The 25,505-nt window shown below is 37.2% G+C and overlaps 1 protein-coding gene and 1 gene segment (V, D, J or C); both read right to left on the bottom strand.

Moving 5' to 3' along the window:
* The window catches only part of LOC122728275, a 77,164-nt gene that overhangs the window by 22,766 nt on the left and 28,893 nt on the right, over positions 1 to 25,505 (bottom strand).
* On the bottom strand, positions 12,147 to 17,831 carry LOC122728277 (anionic trypsin-like). Of its 2 annotated transcripts, XM_043966671.1 has the most exons (6): positions 17,792 to 17,831; positions 16,402 to 16,561; positions 16,146 to 16,148; positions 15,575 to 15,828; positions 12,671 to 12,807; positions 12,147 to 12,299 (listed from the first exon to the last, which is right to left on the bottom strand). In XM_043966671.1, the coding sequence occupies exons 1-6, from the start codon at positions 17,829 to 17,831 to the stop codon at positions 12,147 to 12,149; spliced, it is 747 nt and encodes a 248-aa protein (XP_043822606.1). The 2 variants fall into 2 exon arrangements, with proteins under 2 accessions (XP_043822606.1, XP_043822605.1); XM_043966670.1 differs by lacking the exon at positions 16,146 to 16,148.

The following is a 25,505-nucleotide window of genomic DNA, read 5'->3' on the forward strand; positions in this document are numbered from 1 at the left end:
GCCTGTTCATATCCTTTGACCGTTTCTCAACTGGGGAATGACTTGGATTCTCATCAATTTCATTTACTTCCCTATATATATTTTAGAAATGATGCCTTTATCAGAAATGCTGGCTGTAAAAATTGTTTCCCAGTTTTCTGCCTCCCTTCTAATTTTGGCTGCATTGCTTCTGTTTGTACAAAAGCTTTTTTTTTTTTTTTTTTTTTTTTTTTTTAGTGGGGCAATGAGGGTTAAGTGACTTGCCCAGGGTCACAAAGCTAGTAAGTGTCAAGTGTCTGAGGCCAGATTTGAACTCAGGTCTTCCTGAATCCAGGGCCAGTGCTTTATCTGCTGTGCTACTTAGCTGTCCCCCTGTACAAAAGCTTTTTAATTTAATGTAATCAAAGTCTTCCATCTTGCTTTTCATAATATTCTTGTTTGGACATAAATTGTTTTCCTCTCCATAGATCTGAGAGGTAAACTATTCCTTTCTCTCCTAATTTATCTATGGTATCACCCAATATGTCTAAATCTTGAACCCATTTTGACCTTATTTTTGTATAAGGTGTAAGATGTTGGTCTATGCCTAGTTTCTGCTGTACTCTCTTCCAGTTTTCCTAGCAGTTTTTGTCAAATACTGAGTTCCTATCCCAGAAGCTGGAGTCTTTGGGTTTATCAAACAGTAGATTACTATAGGCATTTACTACTGGGTCTCCTGTGCCTAACCTATTCCATTGATCCACCACTCTATTTCTTAGCCAGTACCATATAGTTTTGATGACTGCTGCTTTATAGTATAGCTTCAAATTTGGTATGGCTAGCCCACGTTCCTGTGTTTTTTTTTTAATTAGTTCCTTTGAATTCTTGACTTTTTGTTTTTCCAGATGAATTTTGATATTATTTTTTCTAACTCTGTAAAATGTATTTTATGTAGTTTGATTGGTATGGCACTGAATAGGTAAATTAATTTAGGTAGAAATGTCATTTTTGTTACACTAGCTCGGTCTGTCCGTGAGCAATTTACATTTTTCCAATTACATAGTTCTGATTTTATTTGTGCAAAAAGTGTTTTGTAATTGTGTTCATAGAGTTTTTGGGTTTGTCTTGGCAGGTAGACTCCCATGTATTTTATATTTTCTATCATTACTTTAAATGGAATTTCTCTTTCTAAGTCTTGCTACTGGACTTTGTTGGTCATATATAGCAATGCTGATGATTTATGTGTATTTATTTTGTATCCTGCAAATTGTTCTTTAAATGTTTTGTAGAATTCACTTGTAAGCCCATCTGGCCCTGGAAATTTTTTCTTAGACAGTTCATTGATGGCTTGTTCAATTTCTTTTTCTAATATGGGCTTATTTAAGGATTTTATTTCCTCTTCAGTTAACCTGGGCAGTTTGTATTTTTGTAAATATTTATCCATTTCATTTAGATTGTCAAATTTATTGGCATACAGTTGGGCAAAATAGTTCCTAATTATTGCTTTAATTTCCACTTCATTGGTGGTGAAATCACCTCTTTCATTTTTGATACTGGTTTTCTTCTTTCTTTTTTTAAAAATCGAATTAACCAAAGACTTATCTATTTTATTGTTTTTTTCTTAAAATCAACTCTTAATTTTATTGATTAGTTCTATAGTTTTCTTGCTTTCAATTTTATTAATATCTCCTTTGATTTTCCGGATTTCTAATTTAGTATTTAGTTGGGGATTTTAAATTTGTTCTTTTTCTAGCTTTTTTAGTTGCATGCCCAATTCATTGATCTCCTCTTCATGTAAGCATTGAGAGATATAAAATTTCCCCTATGCACTGCTTTGTCTGCATCCCATAGGTTTTGGTATATTGTCTCATTATTGTCATTCTCTTGGATGAAGTTATTTAAATTAATGCAAGGTCACGGTTGAACAGCAGTTTAATCATATTAGCATAGTAAAAATTAGTATGAAAAGCCGTATTTATTACAAAGCATCCAGGCATAATAATTCATTCACTCCCAATCCCAAACCTTCTGGGGAGAAACAAAACAACAATCGCAACCAAATCTCAATGGGTTTTGTTGTTGTTGTTGTTGTTGTTTTGCCTCTTCAACCAAGAAACTTAGTTTCTCATTATAGAGCTCCCTTCTCTTAATCCTACTATGTATGAGAGTCACAGTCACAACAGTAGTTGGGAAATGCTGTTATTTTCCCTGTTTATTTTTAAATTAAAAAAAATTTAATAGTTGAATAGAATTTTATTTTCCAAAATATATGTAAAAAACAAATTTTGACATCAATTTTTTAAAACTTTGTGTTCCAACTTCTCTTCCCTTCCCACCCCCCACCCACAAGAACTCAAGCAATTCAAAATAAGTTATACGTGAGTAGTCATGGAAAACATTCCCACATTAGCTAGGTTGTAAGAGAAAACAGTTAAAAAAACCCAAAACTTTAGATTAAGGAATTGGCAAAAAAATTTTTTTTAAGTGTGTTTCCATCTGTTTTCAGATACCATCAGTTCTTTCTCTATAGATGTATTGCAATTTTATAAGTCCTTCAGGGTTATATTGGATCATTGCCTTGCTGAAAATAATCACATGCCTCCCAGCAGATCATCTTACCCTTATTTTCCCTCTTGAGTTGTTTCTGAGCAGCACATATGAAAAGATGAATATTACTGAACATAAGAAAGAAAAAGCATTTACATTGTACCTGCTATGTGCCAGGCACTATGCTAACTGTTCACAAATATCCCATTTGATCTTCACAAAACCTTGCAATGTAGGTACTGTCTTTTTGTTTTTTGTTTAGTTTTTTGGGGGCAATAAGGGGTGAAGAGACTTGCCCAGGGTCACACAACTAGTGTCAAGTGTCTGAGGTCAGATTTGAACTCAGGTCCTCCTGAATCCAGGGCCGGTGCTTTATCCACTGTGCCACCTAGCTGCCCCCTGTAGGTACTGTTATTATACTCATTTTATAATTGAAGAAAATGAGACTACCAGAGGTTGAGTGACTTGCCCAAAGTCACCCAGTTAATAATGATCTGAAACTGGATTAGAACTTATGCCTACCTGAATCTAAGCCCATTGTCCTATCCACTGCACCACCTGCCTAATAAAGAGACTAAGAGATCAAGGGCAGTATCTCCATGGTACATTGGTTTTGTGATGATTAACAATATGAGAGAAATGATTTCTTGTTAATTTAATCTTTTTTATTAATAGGCTGGTGGGTTATCCATAAGAGGAGGTCAATCGGCTGTCTCTCTCTGACCAAAAGACCCCTCATGCAGGTGGGGTCAGAGTTTATATACCTTTCCAAGTGTAGGACATCCATCACATAGTCATCAAATCTAATAGATTAACAACAATGATTGGAGGTGGGTTATACGTTTGGAGGTCTAGGGATATATAACTAAAGTCACTCACCTCTTGATAAGGTGAAATCAGACAAGAATGTAAGACCACTTTTACCAAAAATAATGTCCAGTCTAGGTGTGATTGTGCAGGCAAAAGACTTTCACCTATGTAGACAAAAGAATCTGTCTCCACCCAAACCTCCTTTGTAAGATTGGCTTGGTCTTGGACCAGATGAAGAGATTAGATGGAATCTGTCAACATTTGTTTTTATAAGATTTCTAATTTCAAATTTTTCTCCTTCCCTCCCCTCCCTGCCCCCCTCCCCAAGACAGCGAGTAATCTGATATAGGTTATATATGTACAATAACATTAAATATATTTCTGCATTAGTCATGTTATAAGAGAAGCCGCTCAACTTCCAATTCCTTGCCACCAGAAAAATAGCAGCCATAAATATTTTTGTACATGTGGGTCCCTTTCCCTTTTTTATGATCTCTTTGGCAAAAAGACCCAATAGTGGTATTGCTGGGTCAAAGGGTATGCACAGCTTTATAGCCCTTTGGGCATAATTCCAAATTGCTTTCCAGAATGGTTGGATCAGTTCACAGATCCACCAACAATGCATTAGTGTTCCAATCTTTCCACAGCTTCTCCAACATTTATTATTTTCCTTTTTTGTCATATTAGCCAATCTGATAGGTGTCAGGTGGTACCTCAGAGTTGTTTTAATTTGTATTTCTCTAATCAATAGTTATTTGGAGCATTTTTTCATATGGCAATAGATAGCTTTGATTTCTTCATCAGAAAATTGCCTGTTCGTATTCTTTGACCATTTCTCAATTGGGGAATGACTTAGATTCTTACAAATTTGATTTAGTTCCCAATATATTTTAGAAATGAGTCCTTTATCAGAAGTACTGGCTATAAAAATTGTTTCCCAGTTTTCTGTCTCCCTTCTAATTTTGGATGCATTGCTTCTGTTTGTACAAACCCTTTTTAATTTAATATAATCAAAATCATCCCTTTTTCATTTCATAATATTCTCTATCTCTTGTTTGGTCATAAACTGCTCTCCTTTCCAAAGATCTGAACGGTAAACTATTCCTTCCTCTCTTAATTTATCTATGGTATCACCTTTTATGCCTAAATCATGTACCCATTTTGACCTTATTTTTTGTATAAAGTGTAAGATGTTGGTCTATGCCTAATTTCTGCCATATTTAGATGGAATCTCTCAAAGATAATTTGCCAATGAGGGGGGAAGTGGGAGAAATAAAAGAGTAATAAAGGGGAGATCACTGGATCCTCCAAGACCTCTATTATTAATAATTATTTGTCCCAATTTGGTGTTCAAATCTTTCTGTCCTTGTAGCCAATCTCACTGAAAAGAGGGACTGCTCAAGAGCTCCTAGCAACTGCCTGGTGATGTGTTTAATGATTTGTCTCTGTCCATTCTCCTTCAGTATTCTATAAGCCAATCATGTCTGCAATCCTCCTGCATCTTTGCTCCTCATAAGCACTCCCTTAGGAACTTTGCATTCCAGGAACAAAGGGTTGAATTAAAATCCATTTATTATCTGACTCTAAACTGACTTTCTAGACTTATTATACATTATATCCCCTCATGGACCCTACACTACAACTAAATCAACTTACTTACTATTTTTTGTTCATGAAATTCCATATCTTGACCCCTGGATCTTTGTACAGGTCACTCTTCATGTATGGAACACTCACCTCTTCATCTCTGGGAACCCCTAATTCCCTTCATGTCTCCATGGCTCAGTTCAAATTAGTGCCACATTTTCTAAGAGGGCTTTTCTTATTTCTGTATTTATGGAATCAGGGCTAACCTATATTTAGCTACACACAGATATATTTATACATATATCCTGTATTTAGCAATCTATGACCTTGTTTTATTTTCCTAATAGGATGTAACCTAACTGAAGGTACAATCTCTCCTTTGGCTATGTTAGAAATGGCTATTTTCTCTTATATTTAGTAACAAATTATTGTACTAGAACCAAAGTTTTCCTTTTTTCTACTTCCTCATCCAGAAACCAACTAGTGTGGGAAATTTCTCTTAGAGATTTACTGAGGCCAAGATCTCATCAGACAGTAAAAGAAATTCAAAGTTTGCTTTAATGGGTTTATTACTTCTCATTGTATTTACTTAGACAGGTCCTGGAAAAAAAAGTTGACTGAATCAAACAATTCTTTCAAAATATAGTTGGCCAGGGATGGAGCCAACATTGTGTAGAGAAGCCAGGAAGTTGCCTGAGCAATCCCAAATTTCCCTCAGAAGCAACATTTAATCAAGCTTCTAAATGGATTCTGGAGTTATAGTACCTGTGAAAAGATGGAGTGAAACAATCTTCCAGCTTGAGATAACTGGAATTCAGAAAAGACTTGTCTTGGGGCAGCTAGGTGGATAAAGCACTGGCCCTGGATTCAAGAGGACCTGAGTTCAAATCTGACCTAAAACACCTGACACTTACTAGCTGTGTGATCCTGGGTAAGTCGCTTAACCCTCATTGCCTCCCCTCCCCCCAAAAAGAAAGAAAGAAAGAAAAGGTCTGTCTCACCTGGGTAAAGCAGGAGTGCAGAGCAGTGTAGAGGGTGTATAGACAATCCAAAGGAAGGCTTTTAGGCATGGCACAGATCAGCAGCTGAGGACCTTTGGTAAGGGCTCAAAAGGCTAGTGCCATAGTAGGCCAATTGTGAGGCCTCCCATCTCCTATGAAGAAATCAATCTGCAGGCTGTGTTATATGCTATGCAACACGCTCTACTAAGCTGGAACACCACTGTGAAATGAGCAAACCACCTGAAGCCTCAAAATATAAAGCCATTGAGTAGATACCTCCCCCCTAGCAAAAGAAGTTTGGAACAGTGCCCCCTGTGTCCCAGGACCAGAGATCAGCTTTAAAAGTCCCCAAAATAAGGTAAAGTATAAGTAAGAAACAAAAAAGAACCCTCACTATAGAAAACTACTATGGTGACAGGGAATACCAAAACACAAACTCAAAAGAGGACAACACTGGAAAAATGACTATATGTGAAGCCTCAAAGGGGAAGATGAATTGGTCTGAAGACTGAAAAGCTTTCTTGGAAGGATTTAAAAAATCAAATAAGAGAAGTAGAAGAATAAATTTGGGGGGCAGGGGATGGCAGGTATCCAAGACAGTCAACACCATAGAAAAAGAACAAAAATTGGCTGAAGAAAACAATTCCTTAAAAATTTAAATTTGCCAAGTGGGACAAAAATTCAATGAAGAAAACAACCCCTTAAAAATTAGAATTACACAAATGGAAAAGGAGATGAAAAAGCTGACTGAATAAAATAATTCCTTAAAATTTAGATTTGGTCACATGGAAGCTAATGACTCTATGGCATATGAGGAATCAATCAAACAGAATCAAAAGAATGTGACGATAGAAGAAAATGTAAAATACCTCATTGTAAAAACAACTGACATAGAAAATAGATACAGGAGAGACAATTCAAAAAATAGTGGACTACCTGAAAGTTATGGTAAAAAAATGATCCTGGACCACATATTTCAGGAAAGTATCAAGAATTTCCTTGATATCCTAGAATCACGGGGTAAAATAGTCATTGGAAGAATCCACTGATCACCTCCTGAAAGAGACCCTAAAATGAAAACTCCAAGGAATATTATAGACAAATTCCAGAATTATTCAGTGAAAGAGAAAATACTGGAAGAAGTCAGAAAGAAACAATTTAAATATCATGGAGCCATATTGAGGATTACAGACAACCTGGCAGCTTCAACATTAAAAGACTGGAGGGTTTGGAATATGATATTCTGGAAGGCAAAGGAGCTTGGATTGCAACCAAGAATCAACTACCCAGCAAAACTGATCAAAATCTTTGAGGGAAAAAGATGGATATTCAATGAAATAGGAGATTTTCAAACTTTCCTGATATAAAGACTGTAGCTGAACAGAAAATTCAGTCTCCAAATACAAAGCTCCAAATACAAATACAAGACTCAAGAGAAGCATAAAAAGGAAAAAAAGGAAAAAAACTGTGTCATTCAATAAGGGTAAATATTTTACATCCCAAAGATGCTATAAGTACCTTAAGGGGTGAAAAATAAAGAACTTTACTGGAGAAGAGGAGAGGAATGGGAGATTCAGGCAAATTACATCACATGAAGAGACACAAAGGACCTATTACAGTAGAGGGAAAGAAGGGAAGGGAAGAGCATTGTTTGAACCTTACTCTCATCATATTTAGCTCTAAGAAAAATAACATACACACTAATCTGGGTAAAGAAATTTATCTTACCCTATAGGGAAGTAGGAGGGGAAATGGGAAAGAAAAGAGTGGACCCTGAAAGAAGAAAGGGCAGAAGGAGGGGAAAGGGGAAAGAAAAGGGAGGGGGTTGATAGATGGGAAGGAAGATTGAGGGAGGTGGTGGTCAGAAACAAAACACTGGTGAGGAGAGACAAACTGAAACAGTAGAGAAAAGTACAAACAGGGGCATCTAGGTGGAGCAGTGGATAAAGCACTGGCCCTGGATTCAGGAGTACCTGAGTTCAAATCTGGCCTCAGACACTTGACATTTACTAGCTGTGTGACCTTGGGCAAGTCACTTAACCCCCATTGCCCTGAGGGGGGACAAAAAGAGAAAAGTACAAACAAAGGGGAAAATAGGATGGAAGAAATGCAGAGTTAATAATTATGACTGTGAATGTGAATGGGATGAACTCTCCCATGAAATGGAAATGAATAGCAGAGTAGATTAAAAACCAGAATCCTATAGTATGTCCTTCACAAGAAACACGTTTGAATTAGAGAGATAAACACAGAGTAAAGCTAAAAGGCTGGAGCAGAATATATTATGCTTTAGCTGAAGTAAAAAAGCAGGGGTAGCAATTCTTATCTCAGAAAAAGCAAAAGTAAAAATGGGCCTAATTAAAACATATAAGGCAGGAATTATGTTTTTCTAAAAGGTACCATAGACAATGAAGTCATATCAATATTAAACATATGCATCAAATGGAATAGTATCTAAATTCTTAGAGAAGTTAAATGAGTTAAAGGAAGAAATAGCAAAACTATACTAGAGAGGGACGTCAACCTCCACATCTCAGGACTAGAGAAATCTAACCACAAAATAAATAAGAAAGAAGTTAAGTAGATGAATAGAATTTTAGAAAAGTTAGACATGATAGGATTCTGGAGAAAACTGAATGGGGATAGAAAGAAATATGCCTTTTTCTAAGAAGTCCCTACACAAAAGTCTACTTTGAATTAGGGGGATAAAAACCTCACAGTCAAATGCAGAAAGGAAGAAATAGTAAATGCATCATTTTCAGATCATGATGCAGTAAAAATTATGTATGATAAAGGGCCACAGAAAGATAGACCAAAGATCAGTTGTGGAGGTTATATACGTCTTGAAACAACTTAATATTAACAAACTCTAATGCTATTAAAATTTGAATTTTGCTTTAAGGGATAAATGTGAAATTCCTTTAGAGATAGTTATATACACATATGTTAATCATTGTCTGGGATTTACCTAAACTGTCATATATTTACTATGTATGTGGGACTCCAGAATGAAATTAGTTTTCTTGATTTCTACTGATATAATTAAAGACAAAGAAAAAGATATTGAAATATCTGTCATTCTAGGAATTTACTTCACGAAAGCTTAGTGATTAGTAATTTAACATCAGATAAATATTAAGCTGTTTTTAAGAAGTTATATTATTAGGAAGAAATATTTAGGAGAATTTTTTCTGTAAAGAAACGTGTGTGTATGTTTAAGTAAAAATTTTTTTTGCATGATTTTTGAAGGCATCATAAATGCTATGTGTAAGCTAATGTATTGCAATAATTTGATTCTGATTAAAATTATGTCTAAATCTCCTGTTGTTAAACTTTATTGTCTGAAGGGAAAGATTTTATGGGACATGGAAAATTCTTTTTTGAGTTTTACTCTTAAGTTTGTGGTGTCCTTGAACCATCCTTATATAGGTGATTTAAGAGAACCATTAGCAGTCAGGAGTCAATGGAAGAAATATCTGAGATCTAAGGCTAGTAAATATCTGACATATCTGTTCCTGGGAATAAGGCAGAGAAATACCTTGGGGAAGCTTGGACATTTCCATACTAGAAATTTGACCATCTACCAGGGTAGACAAAGTGAAAGCTTGCCATTGCAGTATGGAATCTATTATTTGTTAAATGAATACTAAAGCATCTGAAATAATTAAGATAATAATAAATTGCATATAAATAAAGGTAATAAATTGCAAATGGGGAAGATTTTGCTGTTTTGATCTGAATTTATTGTCATTCTATGGCCTTAGCAATAGTTCAATTAGTGCTTGAAATATTTAAAATGTGCAAAATATAATTCTTGAAGTATCTCATGATATGTGTATAATTAGAGACAAGTAAACATGCTTGTGAAGGAAAGACGTGAATCTATTAAGTTGTGTGGTTAATGTCAAGGATCACTGTTGTTTTTGTTTTAAGAAACAGGATTTCAGTAAAACCAGTTATGTTACAGAACACTGAAATTTATGAGCTACCTTAGGGAAATATGATTTCACCTGTTAGTGATTTAACCTGGAGTTAAAACAATGTAGAAATATATGCAAACTAAGTTCAGAATGACCTTCACATTGTTCCCATTTTTAAAAAAGAATTCTGAGAGCAGTAGTCTGTATTTATGTCCATTTGAATGTGGTTAATAACTGAATTTGTTATTATATAAAACATTGTCTCATCTGTTCCCTGTTTACAGTTTGGGATTATTAATTTATACATCTCTATCCCAAGGCTTTTCCTCTTCAGAGGAATAGAGAGGAATGTAAAATGATAGCCACTTAGGAAGGCAGAAGGAAAGTACTAGAGAAACAGGGAAGAAGCTACTAATGAACAACCTAGGTCCACTGTCATTAGTGAAGGACTTGGGAAGCCCTCTTGTGCCAATGGTCCCAGCAATTTAGCCATTTCTTTGTAACTTTTGTCCTTCTCCCCTCCACCCCAAGCATATAATCTCAGAAGTCTTTAATGTGACAACAATTCACAGAGAAGATAGAACTACAACTAAGGTAATTTGGCAAATAAGGTGAATAAGAGTGTGTAGATTTTTTCTTGGTCTGGCTTTGAAAAATGTGTCACTGATTTCAGTCATGCTGAATATACTCTTCCAGCCTCTTGCCTTAAATTCAGTCCATTTTGAGTCCAGGATTTCTTTGTCTGGCACTCTGGAAAGCCTATATTCTCTCTCTTTCAGTCCAACTTGAATTTATCCTTCCTTGACTACCCCCAACCAAAATCTATTTTTGTCAAATTCCAACCACTTTCAGTGACAACCCATATATAAGTAGTAATTTTAAGTTTGTAAAATGCTTCCTCATAACGCTGGATTACCACCCTTATTTTACTACATAGGGAACTGAAGTTTGGACAGTTTAAATGGTCTGTCCAGATTCACTGATTTTATACCTATCAGAGCCAGGGTTTGAACGCAGATCCCTCCTGACTGGGTCCAGTATCCCCCTCTCATAGAGTATGCAGTTTTTCTGTTTTCTTATCTTTTTATGGAACTCGGGTGTCTATGCCCTTGAACCCCTCACATTTTTTGCCCCTCTCTCTATTGCCTTCCTAGAAACTCTAGAACCTCTTTCCCTCAGATTTCTAGCCCCTAGCTCTACCAACTCATTGCCACCAGTCTAAAAATACCCCAGTCACTATTTGTGTTGTCATGGAGGGGAGGAGATTGTCCTTTTGGAGTCCCATAGCTTGGAAGTCACTACACCTGGAGAGGAGAAGGAGGAACTGTGAGATCTCTGAAACATTTGTTCTTTCCCTCCCTTTTGGCTATTGAATTCCTTCTACTCTTTAAAGCCTAATTTAAATATCACCTCATAGCCTATATCATCTCATAGCCCTCCCTGATCTCCAATGGCGGTAGCCATATAATAATAGCTAATGCTTTAAGGTTGATGAAACACTTTGCTCCTTCCAACAACTCTACGAAGAGGGTGCTTTTATGATGCCTAATTTATGAAAGAGAAAACTAAATGTCTAAGAGAGATCAATATCTTATTCAGTGCCACACAGCTTCAGACATTATAGTAGTTTATTCTGCAACACTCTAATGTTAATGTTTTAGTAGCCTGAATTTGTTTCTTAAAGCTCTACAGGCCAAGGACCATGTCTTAGCTAATATTTTGTATCCCCCAGCCTAGGGTCTAATAGTAGTCACTAAAGTGATTATTGAATGAATAAATTGATAGATGATCAAAAAGGGAGAAGATGTAGGGAATGAAGAGGAGAAGCTCAAGGACAGCACTATGAGAAATAGTTTCAGGAAGAAATGGCAGGGGTAGCTGGTCCCTCCACAGCCTGAACTCCATGTTTCTTTTAGGGATGTCTCCCAGTTTGTGTATAATACCTGGAAGGGTTCTATTACCACTAATTCCTTAGTAGCTTGGGATAAAGAAGGATTGTTAAAATTAACCCCCTGACATAGAAAAAATGGTCTGTTATGTTTGTTTCTGTTTTTTCGCCAAAGGGAAATAGTCTTGTCCCAGAGAGAGCCACTTTCTTGTCTAGATATACAGAATTACATGGATTGACATCTGGAGGGTTGAGTTTGCCCTCAAGCTGGGTTGTATTTCCACACATCAGTTGAAAAGCATCCACATTTCCTTAGGAAAAAAATGAATAGAAAATCAATCTCAGGCATGAGCAGTTTAGAGAGCATAATTTTATTGGCATCATATCCCAACACAGGATACCAAAGGAAGGAACAGAAATAGGGATCAGGGGCTTTTAGTTGTTAGCAGCAAGTGTTGTCTCAATCCACTCCACATAATTGCAGACTTTGGTGTAGATACCAGGATAATTCTTCAGGGCACAATCAAAGCCCTTAGAAACAACACCCTGGAGCTCTCCATTACACACCAGAGGACCACCTGAGTCACCCTGAGGATAGAGAATATGGATGAGTGAGGAGAGGGAAAGGAAGAGTGCAGCCCACACCTTTGTCTGAAGCTTGGGATATTGACTCAGACTTGGAAGAGATCTGAAGTTATACAACCCAATCACTGACTCCAAGATCATCTAGTCTTTCTGCAACATCACCTTCCATTTACCATTCCTGGCTCCCCAGATGTTCATGATTATTCCCATTTAACCCAAATTCAACTCCTCTTGAGGTTTTCTAAATGTACTGATAAGGACACATTCCCTCTTCTCTTTCTTTTCAGAGATCGTGATGTTTTTCTAAACCTTGATCCCTGTTGGGTTAAATAAAAGCCCTGTTTTCCTCCACTTACAGAAAGGCAGGGTCTTACCTGGCAGGAATCCTTGCCACCCTCTAGGAAGCCAGCACAGATAATATTTTCTGTGAAATGATGAGGATAGGCGGCCTTGCATTGGGCATCAGGCAGAAGGGGAGCATCCAAACACTGCAGAACATCTGGGTAGACAGCTGTAATGATAATGAGATTTGGAGGAGTTTCAGAGGAGTTGTAAGAATAAAGAAGGAAAGAACCTACCTAACAGAGTGCTAAACCCTAAGATCAGAGTTGGGAGAAAGGAATTTGGGAACTTCAGTACAGAAAAGAGAAAATAGTGTGGATGTCTCCTTCCTTGGAATGCCTATAATTTCCAGATATTTCTCATGACACATCTCATGTATGATGGTCATTCATGTAATTGATTGTTTCATCCCTTCTACTAGACTGCAGAAAGGCAGTGATGCATATTGGATGAAGAACTGGCCTTGGCACCAGGAAGATCCACATCTAAATCCTGTTTCTGACACATACTGACTATATGACATGGGGCAGGTCAGTTAATTTCTTAGTTTGTAGGCAATTATCTCCGAGACTTAAATTGCAGAGAAGGAGCAACTCTCCAGTGAGAGAAGGGGTCATCTCACTGTGGAATTCCCTATTGCAATGAAATCACTGGTCCAGGCTTTATCTTCATCCTTATTTGAATGTAGCCTCCTTCAAGGAAGAACCCAGGGTATTCATGTCCATATGTTTTCCATAACACACTGCACAGTACCTTGTACATGATAATCACCTGAAAATGTTTGATTAATGAATATTAGAATGAGGCCAAATTATGAGCTGTGATAATATGGCCCTGTCCTTCCTCTCGCTGGAAATAGAATGCTATTATTATAGCATATTTCAAGTATTTGTAATTGGGACAAGTTTAACATTCACCTCTAGAAACAGAAAATGAATTGGAAAATTACAAAATGGGTTTCTAGAACAGTAGCCTGTATACTATGGCAGCTAGGTGGTACAGTGGCTGGAACGCCATGCCTGGACTCAGAAGATCCAACTTTCTATGTTCAAACCTGGCCTCAGACAGTTACTAGCTGTGTAACCCTGGGTGAGTTACTTAAGCTTCTGTCTCAGTTTCCTCATATATAAAATGAATTGGAAAAGGAAATGACAAACCACTCTTGTATATCTACCAAGAACACCCCAAATGCAGTCATGAAAAGTCAGTCACAAGTGAAATAACTCAACAACAATAACAATGACTTGTATACTGTTGGTAGTTTTGGGGGGGATCCTGGGGTAACAGGTACCAGGGAGCATAGAGAATTGTGGGAACCTGGTAGAAAAAAGTATGAGTGCTACTTATATTTAGCACATACCTTCTATTCAAGGTCTAGCATTGAATAAAGGACTAAATGAACTCATGAGATATGAAACAGGGCCTCATGATTTCAAAGCTTGAAAAGAAATAATATTATTTTGAGAAAGTAGAAGGAAAACCAGCTGTTCCTATAATCTACAGTCATTTAGATCCAGAAGGGAGATTTGAGGCCGTTTAGTCCAACCTCCTCACTTTTTAATTGTTATTTGATTTGATTTCATTTTATTCTATTTATCTATTTATTTATTCATTCATCAATTCATTCATTCATTTATCTATTTATTTATTTATTTTTAGATATCAATAAAATTTATTTTAAAAAAGAAAAGAAAATATCCCCAAGACCTGAATTTTAATCTACATTAATTTTAGAGATAAGTGGAAAGTATGTTCTATAAGTAAACCAGTTAGGAATACATGGTCAGCCTAGAGTATTAACTGTGGGTTAATAGCCTCTTCACTTTTGCAGATCAGTAAACTGAGGCTCAGAAAGTGACTTGTCCAAGGTCATAGAAGAAGGGACTCACAGGACCAGTATTTGAGCTAGGGTCGTCTGGCTTTAAATTCAGTGTCCCTTTGATTGGGTTGAATAGGGTCAAGAGAGAGACAGTCCCTAGTCTAAGGTATTAGATCTAATGAGTTTAAGAGCTGGGTCTCAAATCCAGGGTTTCCTCAGTCTGCTTTCCATCACACCATCTAGCTTAACTTTTACTCTTTAAAATGGTACAACCATTTCTATTCACTTAGACTGAGTTCAGGCTAGAAATTAGATTAGAAAGAGTTGAGCTATGTCTAAAGAGAGAACTTTCATTTGGTTGTTTCAGTCATTGCTGATTCTTCATGACCCCATTTGAGGATTTCTTTCTTGGCAAAAAGACTAGAAGTTTTCGCAATTTTCTTTTGCCAGTTAACTTTACAGATGAGGAAACTGAGGCAAACAGGATTAAGTCACTTTTCCATGGTCATACAATTAGTAAGTGTCTGAGGCAAAATTTGAACTTAGAAAGATGTCTTCCTGATTCCAAGCCCCGTGCTCTACCACTTAGTTGCCCTCAAAAGAGAATGAGCTTTGTCTAAATTGGCAAGTATATTAGAGTATAGATCCAAACAAAGGAAAGGAAACTGAATTAGAAGTGAGACTATAATGCCAGACAGGCCGAATAAAAAACAAAATAGAGAATGTCTCTGTATCTTTGTAACTTAGATTACTAAATGCTTCTGGATGTCATTTTGACTAATTTTACTCTTTTCCCAAATTCCTTAGTAAATGTTCTTATTTGCAACAATATGACATTCAATGGGGTTGGGGAGAGGTGAGGAAGTATCCTGCAAGTAGGCTAGTGTTAGTGAGGCAGTCAAAAGAAATAAAAAATTTGGAAAAGATCTTGGGGTTTTTCTACATTGGTTGTTTTCAGTATCCAAGAAGTATTTATTTATATCTTGGGCTTCCTGGGATCAGGAAGTAGAAGGAAAGGTAAGGGGGTACTATAGAGAATAGGATGAAGGAAGAAGCTGGCCTAGGGTCAGGAGGGTTGACCTAATGTAAAAGTAGGGGACAGGGGAAAGCTACTCACTGTCAGAGCTCGCGGTTTTGCCCCAACCAGAGATGAGACACTCAGTGCCTGCTGGTGCACAGGACGTAGGGAGGGAGATGGCAGCCACATGAGTGTTGAGAACAGCTGGGGTTTTCAGCTTGATCAGCATGATGTCATTATCCGCAGTCTGACTGTTGTAGCTTGGGTGGCGGATAACCTTTTCTGAGTCAATGAACTGTTCATTTCCCTCAAGGACATGTATGTTATACTCTCCCAGTGTCACCTGAATTTGGCTGATGAGAACAATTATTTTCAATGCTGGATGTGCCCACAAAGGTTATTCTCTTCTAAGAACTGGGGAGATATTCTACCTAGGATTCTGCACACTTTGGATTACTACAAATGTAATATAAATAATATGTCATGGGATTGTGTGTGCTTGTGTGTGTTTGTATATGTGTGTGTGTCAAGGAGCATTGACTACAATCCTGCTCTATAGGGAAATACAAGGGATGGGTGTGTATTTTGCAAAAGCCTGCCCACTTCTTGCCTTAATGAGAGGGTGGCATGGAGGAATGAAACATTACTCCTAGACAATTGAAAACTGCACCCTCTTCCCAACTCTTTGGGCTTTTGCTTACTCTGTATGACTCATTTTGAGCCATGTAACATCAAGTTTAATCTATGAGTTCTCCTGTCACCCTTTTAAAAAAAATCTCAGTGTGCTCTGTGGATGATGAGTCTAACTTCTCTGACTTTCTGTTCTTCAACCGAAATTGCACCCATTTCCCCACATGAGGTCTCCGAGAGGTAACATAGGTGGCTGTGCAAACCAGCCTGGGGGCTGCACCAATTCTATTACTTACGATGTGTAGCAATGAGCAGCTGACACCACCCACTGATCATTGATGAGGGAGCCACCACAGAAATGAGAGCCATCATTCAGGGACACCTGGTAGGGGACGCTGTTCTTCTTACAGGTGTACCCCCCAATGATCTTATCGTCATCATCAGTGGAGAAAGCAACTTGAGGGGAAAATTTGGAAAAGAGAATTTAACAGCATGTGAGGTCTAAGCCCTAGGGGTGATTTCTAGAATTTATCTTCTACAAAGTCCCTTCAAAGTCCAGATGTCATTACTATTATAATCATGGTTAACATAATCAATAGCTCTGTCCCTCTGTCTATCCTTTTCTGTGTGTCTTTCTGTTTCTACTTCTCTCTGTGTGTGTCAGTTATTGTTTTTTTCCATGTGTTTCATTCTCTGTCTCTGTGTATGTCTGTCTCTGTTTCTTTCTATCTCGCTCTCTGAGTCTCACTGCTTCTTTCTGCCTCTGTCTCTCTGTCTTTATCTTCTCTGTCTGTCTTTCTCTCATCTGGTTTCTTCAAGACTTAAAGAATGGCCAATCTGACAGGAGCCCCAGAAATACCTTTATGAGTATCAGAAGGACAAGTAATAAATGCTACTTCACTTATCCATGTTCTTTTTATGAACTCCTTTAAGTCCCATCCATACGACAGGTCTTCTACCCTCTTGGATATTCTCCTGCTCTCCATTATTTCTTCTGTCCCTTCAAGTCATATTAGCCTCTTGTAGCTTGTCCCCAAACTGCATCCTGCATTTGTCTCTACCTTATTTTACACAGGTTTTCCTACATTCTACCTCTGTAGATTTAAAACAGGGAAGGATATTTGCATTATCCCAGTCAGTAGATTCAATCAACAATCACTAACAATCACCCATTCTTGTTCCAGGAACTGTTAGAACTGGGGCATTCAAAGATAGAAATGAAATATTTTCTTCCCTTAAGAAGCTCAAATTTCATTACTGTCCCTCCCTTCTTTCCCTTCCTATTCAGACTAGCATCTTAATTCACTGGTTCTATTTTACCTTTAACCTTATTATTTTTCTGACATTAATTTTTCCCACTTGCTTCTGCTTCCTTCCTCCCTAATTTGTTCCCCCAGAAGTTTCACTGCCACACATTTCCAGCTCTATCATTGCATGCAGAGATTTGGTTAAGACACAATCCTATAATTGTGCATATTGGAGACAAAAAGAAGTGAATGAAGTGGAAGGGAACTAGGAAAGGGAAGCTAGAAAAGATTGACAGATGAGGAGAGAAAGTAGCCAAATATGATGGTGGTTGGTGAAGAACTGACTGAAGAAGAAGACAGGAGGATGGTTTGAGAGAATGTCCAGAATGTTCTACAGGCCAGAGGCAGTAAAGGTTATAAAGTGACCAGGAGGGCTTACCAGCTGCTCCAACAAAAGCCAAGATCAGAACAGGATTCATGTTGGCAGGGTTTGTTTGGCTATTCAATGGAAGCCCTCAGCTTTTTATAGTGTTGTGAGTGGGTACAAAGTGTTCATAAAGCAGGAAGTCACCTCTTTCCTCCTTCCCACCCCACACACCTGCCACCTTTACCTTTCCTACCATCTTGTATCAGTTCTCTTATTTTTAGCCTTCTCATAGATAAATTGCTGTTAAGGTAAAGAAGTTTCCGTGGGCATTTCAAAAAATTGATGCCTGTGAGAATTAACTGGGGTTAATTGGAGCAGGAGTTTCTATATTGGGGAATCAAGAGTTTTCCTCGATTTAAATAAAGTATTTGACAATGTCTATTAAGCACTTACTATGTACAAATGAATAAAATGGAACTAGGTGAACTACATGATAGCTTGGTTAGGTGTCTTCAGAACCAGAAAAATATCAAGTTGAGAGAAGATCTTCAAGAGAATGTGTTGGGCCTCTGTCCTTAGCCCTATTTGATTTTTTTCAATAACCTGGATGAAAGCATAAGTAATACATGTTCCAAATAACCTGGGTTTACACAGACAGGATTCATTCTTAGAGACATCTCTTAAAATATACTCACTTTGTCTCATGATACGACCTAGGATATCCCTTGTAACATCAGAGTATTGACTTATTTGCCCTTTCCACTCCCCACCAGCATCTTCCCAAAGAACCTCAGAATGCAGCTTATATCTAGGTTTCGACAGATGTCTATGTCTTCAGTTTCTTTTCAGAAACAGGTACCATGTAGCTCCCAAGTTAACAACACATATTGGACACAAGACACAATACAAAGACATAAAACAAAGTGAACACACAAACCTATAAACCTTCAAGCTAATTCTCTTTTCTTCCTCTGACCCTCAATTCTCCAATGGAGATGTATGTATCACTCCATATTTATGTAGTTTAAACATCATCTGATGGGAAATAGACCTGGGTTCTTTGTCACTCCTCTTTCCATCAAAGAAACATATGATGACTAACTAGCAGGAATTGTATGCCCAAGGGTCCATTTTGCTAGTCCATGTTATGGTTGGCCTTTGTTCTCTCCTTCTCTCTGCAGACATTGTTCCGTTTCCCTACTTCTCTCTAAGAGTTTTAGTTTGGGAATTCATGTCAATCTCTCTGGGAAGCTGTGTCTATGAATTTGTATTGTTCTGATATTGACTCTGATTGCTGCCATCACTGGAGACCATTTAATTCCCTTCTTTTCTTGGACTCTATTCCCTTCTCCAAACATGTATTAACAACTCTGTCAATGGATCTCTATGATTGCCATCTCTAAGGATGAGTATTTCTATTGGAGACTATTAAGGCTTCATCTCTCCCAAGACCATATCTGTTTTCTGTCAAGCCCCATACTTAGATACCTAAGCTCTGTTCTAACCAATTTAAATGTGCTAAAATGCACAATCACAGGGGAAGTACATCCCAATAATGTGTAGACATAATTTAAAAGCAATTTTTGGTGAAGCTTTGAGGATTCATGAGCAATGAACATGATATCAGAAGCCTAGAGTTTCTTCAATGTTATTCCAATATTTCAAAAAGGTGAAAGGAGAAACAGTATGGCAGAATAGAAAGACATTTGGAATCAGAGGGCCTGCATTCAAAATATATCTCTGGGGGCAGCTAGATGGCACAGTGGATAAAGCACCAGCCCTGGAGTCAGGAGTACCTGAGTTCAAATCTGGCCTCAGACACATAACACTTACTAGCTGTGTGACCCTGGGCAGGTCACTTAACCCCAATTGCCTCACTAAAAAAAAAAAATATATATATATATATATATCTGCTTCTTATTAGCTGTATGATCATAGGCAAACCACTTCATCTTTCTTTGTGTCACGTTCCTCATCTGTGAAAGGGGGAGCTTGAATTAATTGATTTGTAAGGTCCTTTACAGTTGGATATATAGTTGTGTCTGTTTTGTGTTTATGTATGTGTATGTGTGTGTATGTATATACACACATAGACATATGCACACACATGTATGTATACATGTGTACATACATAAACATGTACACATGTATGTATATGTGTACATACATATATATGTATATACATAGTCACACTAAATATATATGATTCTACCCAAAAAAATTCCAGAAGAATTTTGTAGTAGCAAAGAAAAGTGGGGGGAAATGGGAACAAGGTGAATGTACATCAATCAGAGAGACTGAACAAACCATAGCATGTGAAAGGATTAGAATACTTTTACGTTGTAAGAATTAGTGAATGTCGGGGCGGAGCCAAGATGGCGGAGAGGAAGCAGCAAGCTGCCTGAGCTCTCCTTCTGTTCCCTCAAAACGAACATTAAATCAAGCCTCTGGACGGATTCTGAAACTACAGAACCTGCAAAGAGACAGAGAGACACAGTCCTCCAACCAGAGATAATTTAGAAGACTTCAGGAAAAGGTCGGTCTGACTCGGGCAAAAGGGAGGCCCAGCGCAGGGCAGCAACCCAGCGCTGAGGGGGTCGGGGCAAGTCAGCAGGAGCTGCGGGCCACAGCCGAACAACTGAGGCTCCCGGAACCTGGCTCAAAAATCTGGTGGCCAAGAAGGACAGTGGAAAAACCTACCTGCACCGGCCGAGAGGGCCACGAACGGTGGGATCAGACACCGGGGTCTGGAGCCTGGCTGGCCGAGCACAATCAGACAGGAAGTGCAGGGCAGGGGATCTCCACACACCGTAAAGGCCTCAGAGTAAAAGCCCGGTCACACAGCACCTATACACCTGCACAAGAAGCCCAAAACAGGGACCCTGGTGCCCCCAGAGCAGACCTCAACTTAAAGAATAAATAAATAAGCTGCAATAATGAGTAAGAAGCAAAAAAGAGCCCTCTCCATTGAGAGCTTCTGTATCAATAGGGAAGAAGCCAACACAAACTCAGATGAGGACAATAGCTTCAAATTGTCTACATCTGAAGCCTCACAAGGGAAGGTGAATTGGTCGCAAGAACAAAAAGCCTTCCTGGAAGAGCTCAAAAAGGATTTTAAAAATCAATTGCAAGAGGTAGAAGAAAAAATGGGGAGAGAAATGAAAGCAAAACAAAAAAACTATGAAAAAAGAATCAGCAGCTTGGAAAAGGAAGCTGAAGAAAACAAAGCCTTAAAAAATTCATTTGGCCAAATGGAAAAAAAGCTGCATAATCTCACTGAAGAAAACAATACCTTAAAAAATTCACTTAGCCAAATGGAAAAAAAGGTACATAATCTCACTGAAGAAAACAATGCCTTAAAAATTAAAGTGGGACAGTTGGAGGATAAGGAATCCATGAGACACCAAGAATCAGTCAAGCAGAATAAAAAAAATGAAAAAATAGAAGAAAATGTGAAATACCTCATTGGAAAGACAACTGATCTGGAAAACAGATCGAGGAGAGACAATTTGAGAATCACTGGACTGCCTGAAAGCCATGACCAGAAAAAGAATCTAGACACCATATTCCAGGAAATTATTAAGGAGAACTGCCCTGATATCATAGAATCAGAGGATAAAATCATCATTGAAAGAATCCACTGATCACCTCCTGAAAGAGACCCCAAAAGGAAAACTCCAAGGAATATTGTAGCCAAATTCCAGAATTATCAGGTGAAGGAGAAAATACTCCAAGCAGCCAGAAAGAAGCAATTTAAATATCATGGAGCCACAGTCAGGATTGCTCAGGACCTCACAGCTTCAACATTAAAGGACCGCAAGGCTTGGAATATGATATTTCGGAAGGCAAAGGAGCTTGGATTGCAGCCAAGAATCTATTACCCAGCAAAAATGTGCATTTTCTTTCAGGGGAAAAGATGGACATTTAATGACATTGGGGACTTTCAATCTTTCCCGGTGAGAAGACCAGAACTGAATAGAAAATTTGATCTCAACATATAAGACTCAAGAGAAGTTTAAAAAGGTAAACAGAGGGGAAAAAAAAAGTTACCCTATTAGGTTAAACTTTATATCCCTACACAGGAAGATAATACTCATAACTCTTAAGAACTGTAAATGTATTTGGGCAGAGAGAAGGACTTTATATAGAGGGTATAAATATAAATTGTCTTTGATGTGATGATACAAAAGAATTAAGGGGATAAAAAGGGAGTCTATGGGGAGGAGAGGAAAGGGGAGGTGGAATGGGATGAATTATATCATATGAAGAGGTGGAAAAAAACCTATTACAATAGAGGGAAAGAAAGGAGGGGGGAACATGGTTTCAACCCTATTCTCATTAGATTTGACTCAAAGAGGGAATAACATATACGTTCATTGGGATAAAGAAACTTAACTCATTCTTTAGGGAAACAAAAGGGGAAGGGAAAGGGGGGGACTGATAGAAGGGAGGACAAAAGCAAGGGAGAAAAGGGTAAAGAAAAGAGGGGGGGTGATAAAAAGGGAGGGCAGATCGGGGGAGGCAGGGGTAAGAAGTAAAACGTCAGTGAGGAGGAATAGGGTGAAAGAAGGGGGGAAAGGTACAAAGGGGGTAAATAGAATAGAGGGGAATAGACAGTCAGTAATAATAACTGTGAATGTGAATGGGATGAACTCTGCTATGAAACGGAAGCGAATTGCAGAGTGGATTAAAAACCAGAACCCTACAATATGCTGTTTACAAGAAACACATTTGAAGCAGAGAGATACACACAGAGTAAAGGTAAAAGGCTGGAGCAGAATATATTATGCCTCAGCTAAAGTAAAAAAGGCAGGGGTAGCAATCCTTATCTCAGACAAAGTGCAGGCAAAAATAGATCTCATTAAAAGAGATAAGGAAGGAAATTACATCTTACTTAAAGGTACTATAGATAATGAAGTAATATCAATATTAAATATGTATGCGCCAAGTGGTATAGCATCCAAGTTCTTAGAGGAGAAGTTAAATGAGTTACAAGAGGAATTAGATAGTAATACTATACTAGTGGGGGATCTGAATCTCCCCCTCTCAGAATTAGATAAATCTAGCCAAAAAATAAATAAGAAAGAAGTGAAAGAGGTGAATAGATTACTAGAAAAATTAGACATGATAGATGTCTGGAGAAAATTGAATGGGGATAGAAAGGAATATACTTTTTTCTCAGCAGTACATGGCACATTTTCAAAAATTGACCATGTATTAGGGCACAAAAACATCATAGTCAAATGTAGAAAGGCAGAAATAGTAAATGCATCCTTCTCAGATCATGATGCAATAAAAATTACATGTAAGAAAGAGCCAGGGAAAAGTAGAATGAAAATCAATTGGAAACTAAATAATTTCATTCTAAAGAATGAATGGGCCAAACAAGAAATCATAGAAACAATCAATAACTTTATCCAAGAGAATGACAATCATGAGACAACATACCAAAATCTATGGGATGCAGCCAAAGCAGTGCTTAGGGGAAAATTTATAGCTCTAAATGCTTACATGAATAAAAAAGAGAAAGAGGAGATTAATGAATTGGGCATGCAACTTAAAAAGCTAGAAAAAGAACAAATTAGAAATCCCCAATTAGACACTAAATTAGAGATCCTGAAAATTAAAGGAGAAATTAATAAGATTGAAAGCAAAAAAACTATAGAATTAATCAATAAAACTAAGAGCTGGTTTTATGAAAAAACCAATAAAATAGATAAAATATTGGTTAATTTGATTAAAAAAAAGAAAGAAAAAACTAAATTACCAGTATCAAAAATGAAAAGGGTGATGTTACCACCAATGAAGTGGAAATTAAAGCAATAATTAGGAAATATTTTGCCGAACTGTATGCCAATAAATTTGACAATCTAAATGGAATGGATGAATATTTACAAAAATACAAACTGCCCAGGTTAACTGAAGAGGAAATAAAATCCTTAAATAAACCCATATTAGAAAAAGAAATTGAACAAGCTATTAATGAACTCCCTAAGAAAAAATCCCCAGGGCCAGATGGGTTTACGGGTGAATTTTACCAAACATTTAAAGAACAATTAATTCCAATATTATACTAATTATTTGGAAAAATAGGTGAAGAAGGAGTTCTACCAAATTCGTTTTATGACACAAATATGGTGGTGATACCAAAACCAGGCAAAGCAAAAACAGAGAAAGAAAATTATAGACCAATTTCCCTAATGAATATTGATGCTAAAATCTTAAATAATATATTAGCAAGGAGATTACAGCAAGTGATCACCAGGATAATACACTATGACCAGGTGGGATTTATACCAGGAATGCAGGGCTGGTTCAACATTAGGAAAACTATTAACATAATCAACCACATCAATAAGAAAACCAACCAAAATCATATGATTATCTCAATAGATGCAGAGAAAGCTTTTGACAAAGTACAGCACCCATTCCTAATAAAAACACTAGAGAGTTTAGGAATACGGGGAGCTTTCCTTAGAATAATAAACAGTATCTACCTAAAGCCATCAGCAAGTATTATATGCAATGGAGATAAATTAGAGGCCTTCCCAATAAGATCAGGGGTGAAACAGGGATGTCCATTATCACCCCTATTATTTAATATTGTTCTAGTAATGTTAGCTTTAGCAATCAGAGAAGAGAAAGGAATTAAAGGAATCAGAATAGGCAAGGAGGAAACAAAACTATCACTCTTTGCAGATGATATGATGGTATACTTAAGGAATCCTCGAGAATCAAGTCAAAAATTACTTGAAACAATGAACAACTTTAGCAAAGTAGCAGGATATAAAATAAATCCACATAAATCATCAGCATTTCTATACATGACCAACAAAGTTCAGCAGCAAGAGATAGAAAGAGAAATTCCGTTTAAAGTAATGGTAGATAATATAAAATACTTGGGAGTCTATTTGCCAAGAAAAACCCAGGAACTCTATGAACACAGCTACCAAACACTCTTCACACAAATCAAATCATATCTAAATAATTGGAAAGATATCAATTGCTCATGGATAGGTAGAGCTAATATAGTAAAAATGACAATACTGCCTAAATTAATTTACTTATTCAGTGCCATACCAATCAGACTACCTAAAAATTATTTTATACAGCTAGAAAAAATAATAACAAAATTCATCTGGAAAAACAAAAAATCAAGAATATCCAGGGAAATAATGAAAAAAAATTCACAGGAAGGTGGGTTAGCGGTACCAAACCTGGAGCTTTACTATAAAGCGGCAGTCATCAAAACTATCTGGTACTGGCTAAAAAATAGAGTGGTAGATCAATGGAATAGGCTAGGCTCAGGAAATGCAGTAGTAAATGACACTAGTAATGTAGTGTTTGATAAACCCAAAGACTCCAGCTTCTGGTATAGGAACTCAGTATTTGACAAAAACTGCTGGGAAAACTGGAAGATAGTATGGCAGAAATTAGGCATAGACCAACATCTTACACCTTATACTAAAATAAGGTCAAAATGGATACATGATTTAGACATAAGAGGTGATACCATAGGTAAATTAGGAGAGAAAGGAATAGTCTACCTATCAGATCTTTGGAAAGGAAAACAGTTTTTGACCAAACAAGAGATAGAGTATATTATAAAATGCAAAATGGATGATTTTGATTATATTAAATTAAAAAATTTTTGTACAAACAGAAGCAATGCATCCAAAATTGGAAGGGAGGCAGAAAGCTGGGAAACAATTTTTGAGGCCAGTGCTTCTGATAAAGGCCTCATCTCTAAAATATATAGGGAATTAAATCAAATTTATAAGAATCC

The sequence above is a fragment of the Dromiciops gliroides genome, chromosome 5 (assembly GCF_019393635.1).
Source record: "Dromiciops gliroides isolate mDroGli1 chromosome 5, mDroGli1.pri, whole genome shotgun sequence".
Taxonomy (NCBI): domain Eukaryota; kingdom Metazoa; phylum Chordata; class Mammalia; order Microbiotheria; family Microbiotheriidae; genus Dromiciops; species Dromiciops gliroides.

Bases quoted from the DNA above. Each gene is read 5' to 3' on its own strand.
- LOC122728277 (XM_043966671.1), bottom strand. From the start codon at position 17,831: ATGAATCCTGTTCTGATCTTGGCTTTTGTTGGAGCAGCTG. The intron at 16,562-17,791 runs GTAAGCCCTCCT...TTTCCCCTCAAG, and splicing joins GGCTTTTGTTGGAGCAGCTG to TTGCTTTCTCCACTGATGAT. The intron at 12,808-15,574 runs GTGAGTAGCTTT...TTATCATTACAG, and splicing joins CAAAACCGCGAGCTCTGACA to CTGTCTACCCAGATGTTCTG.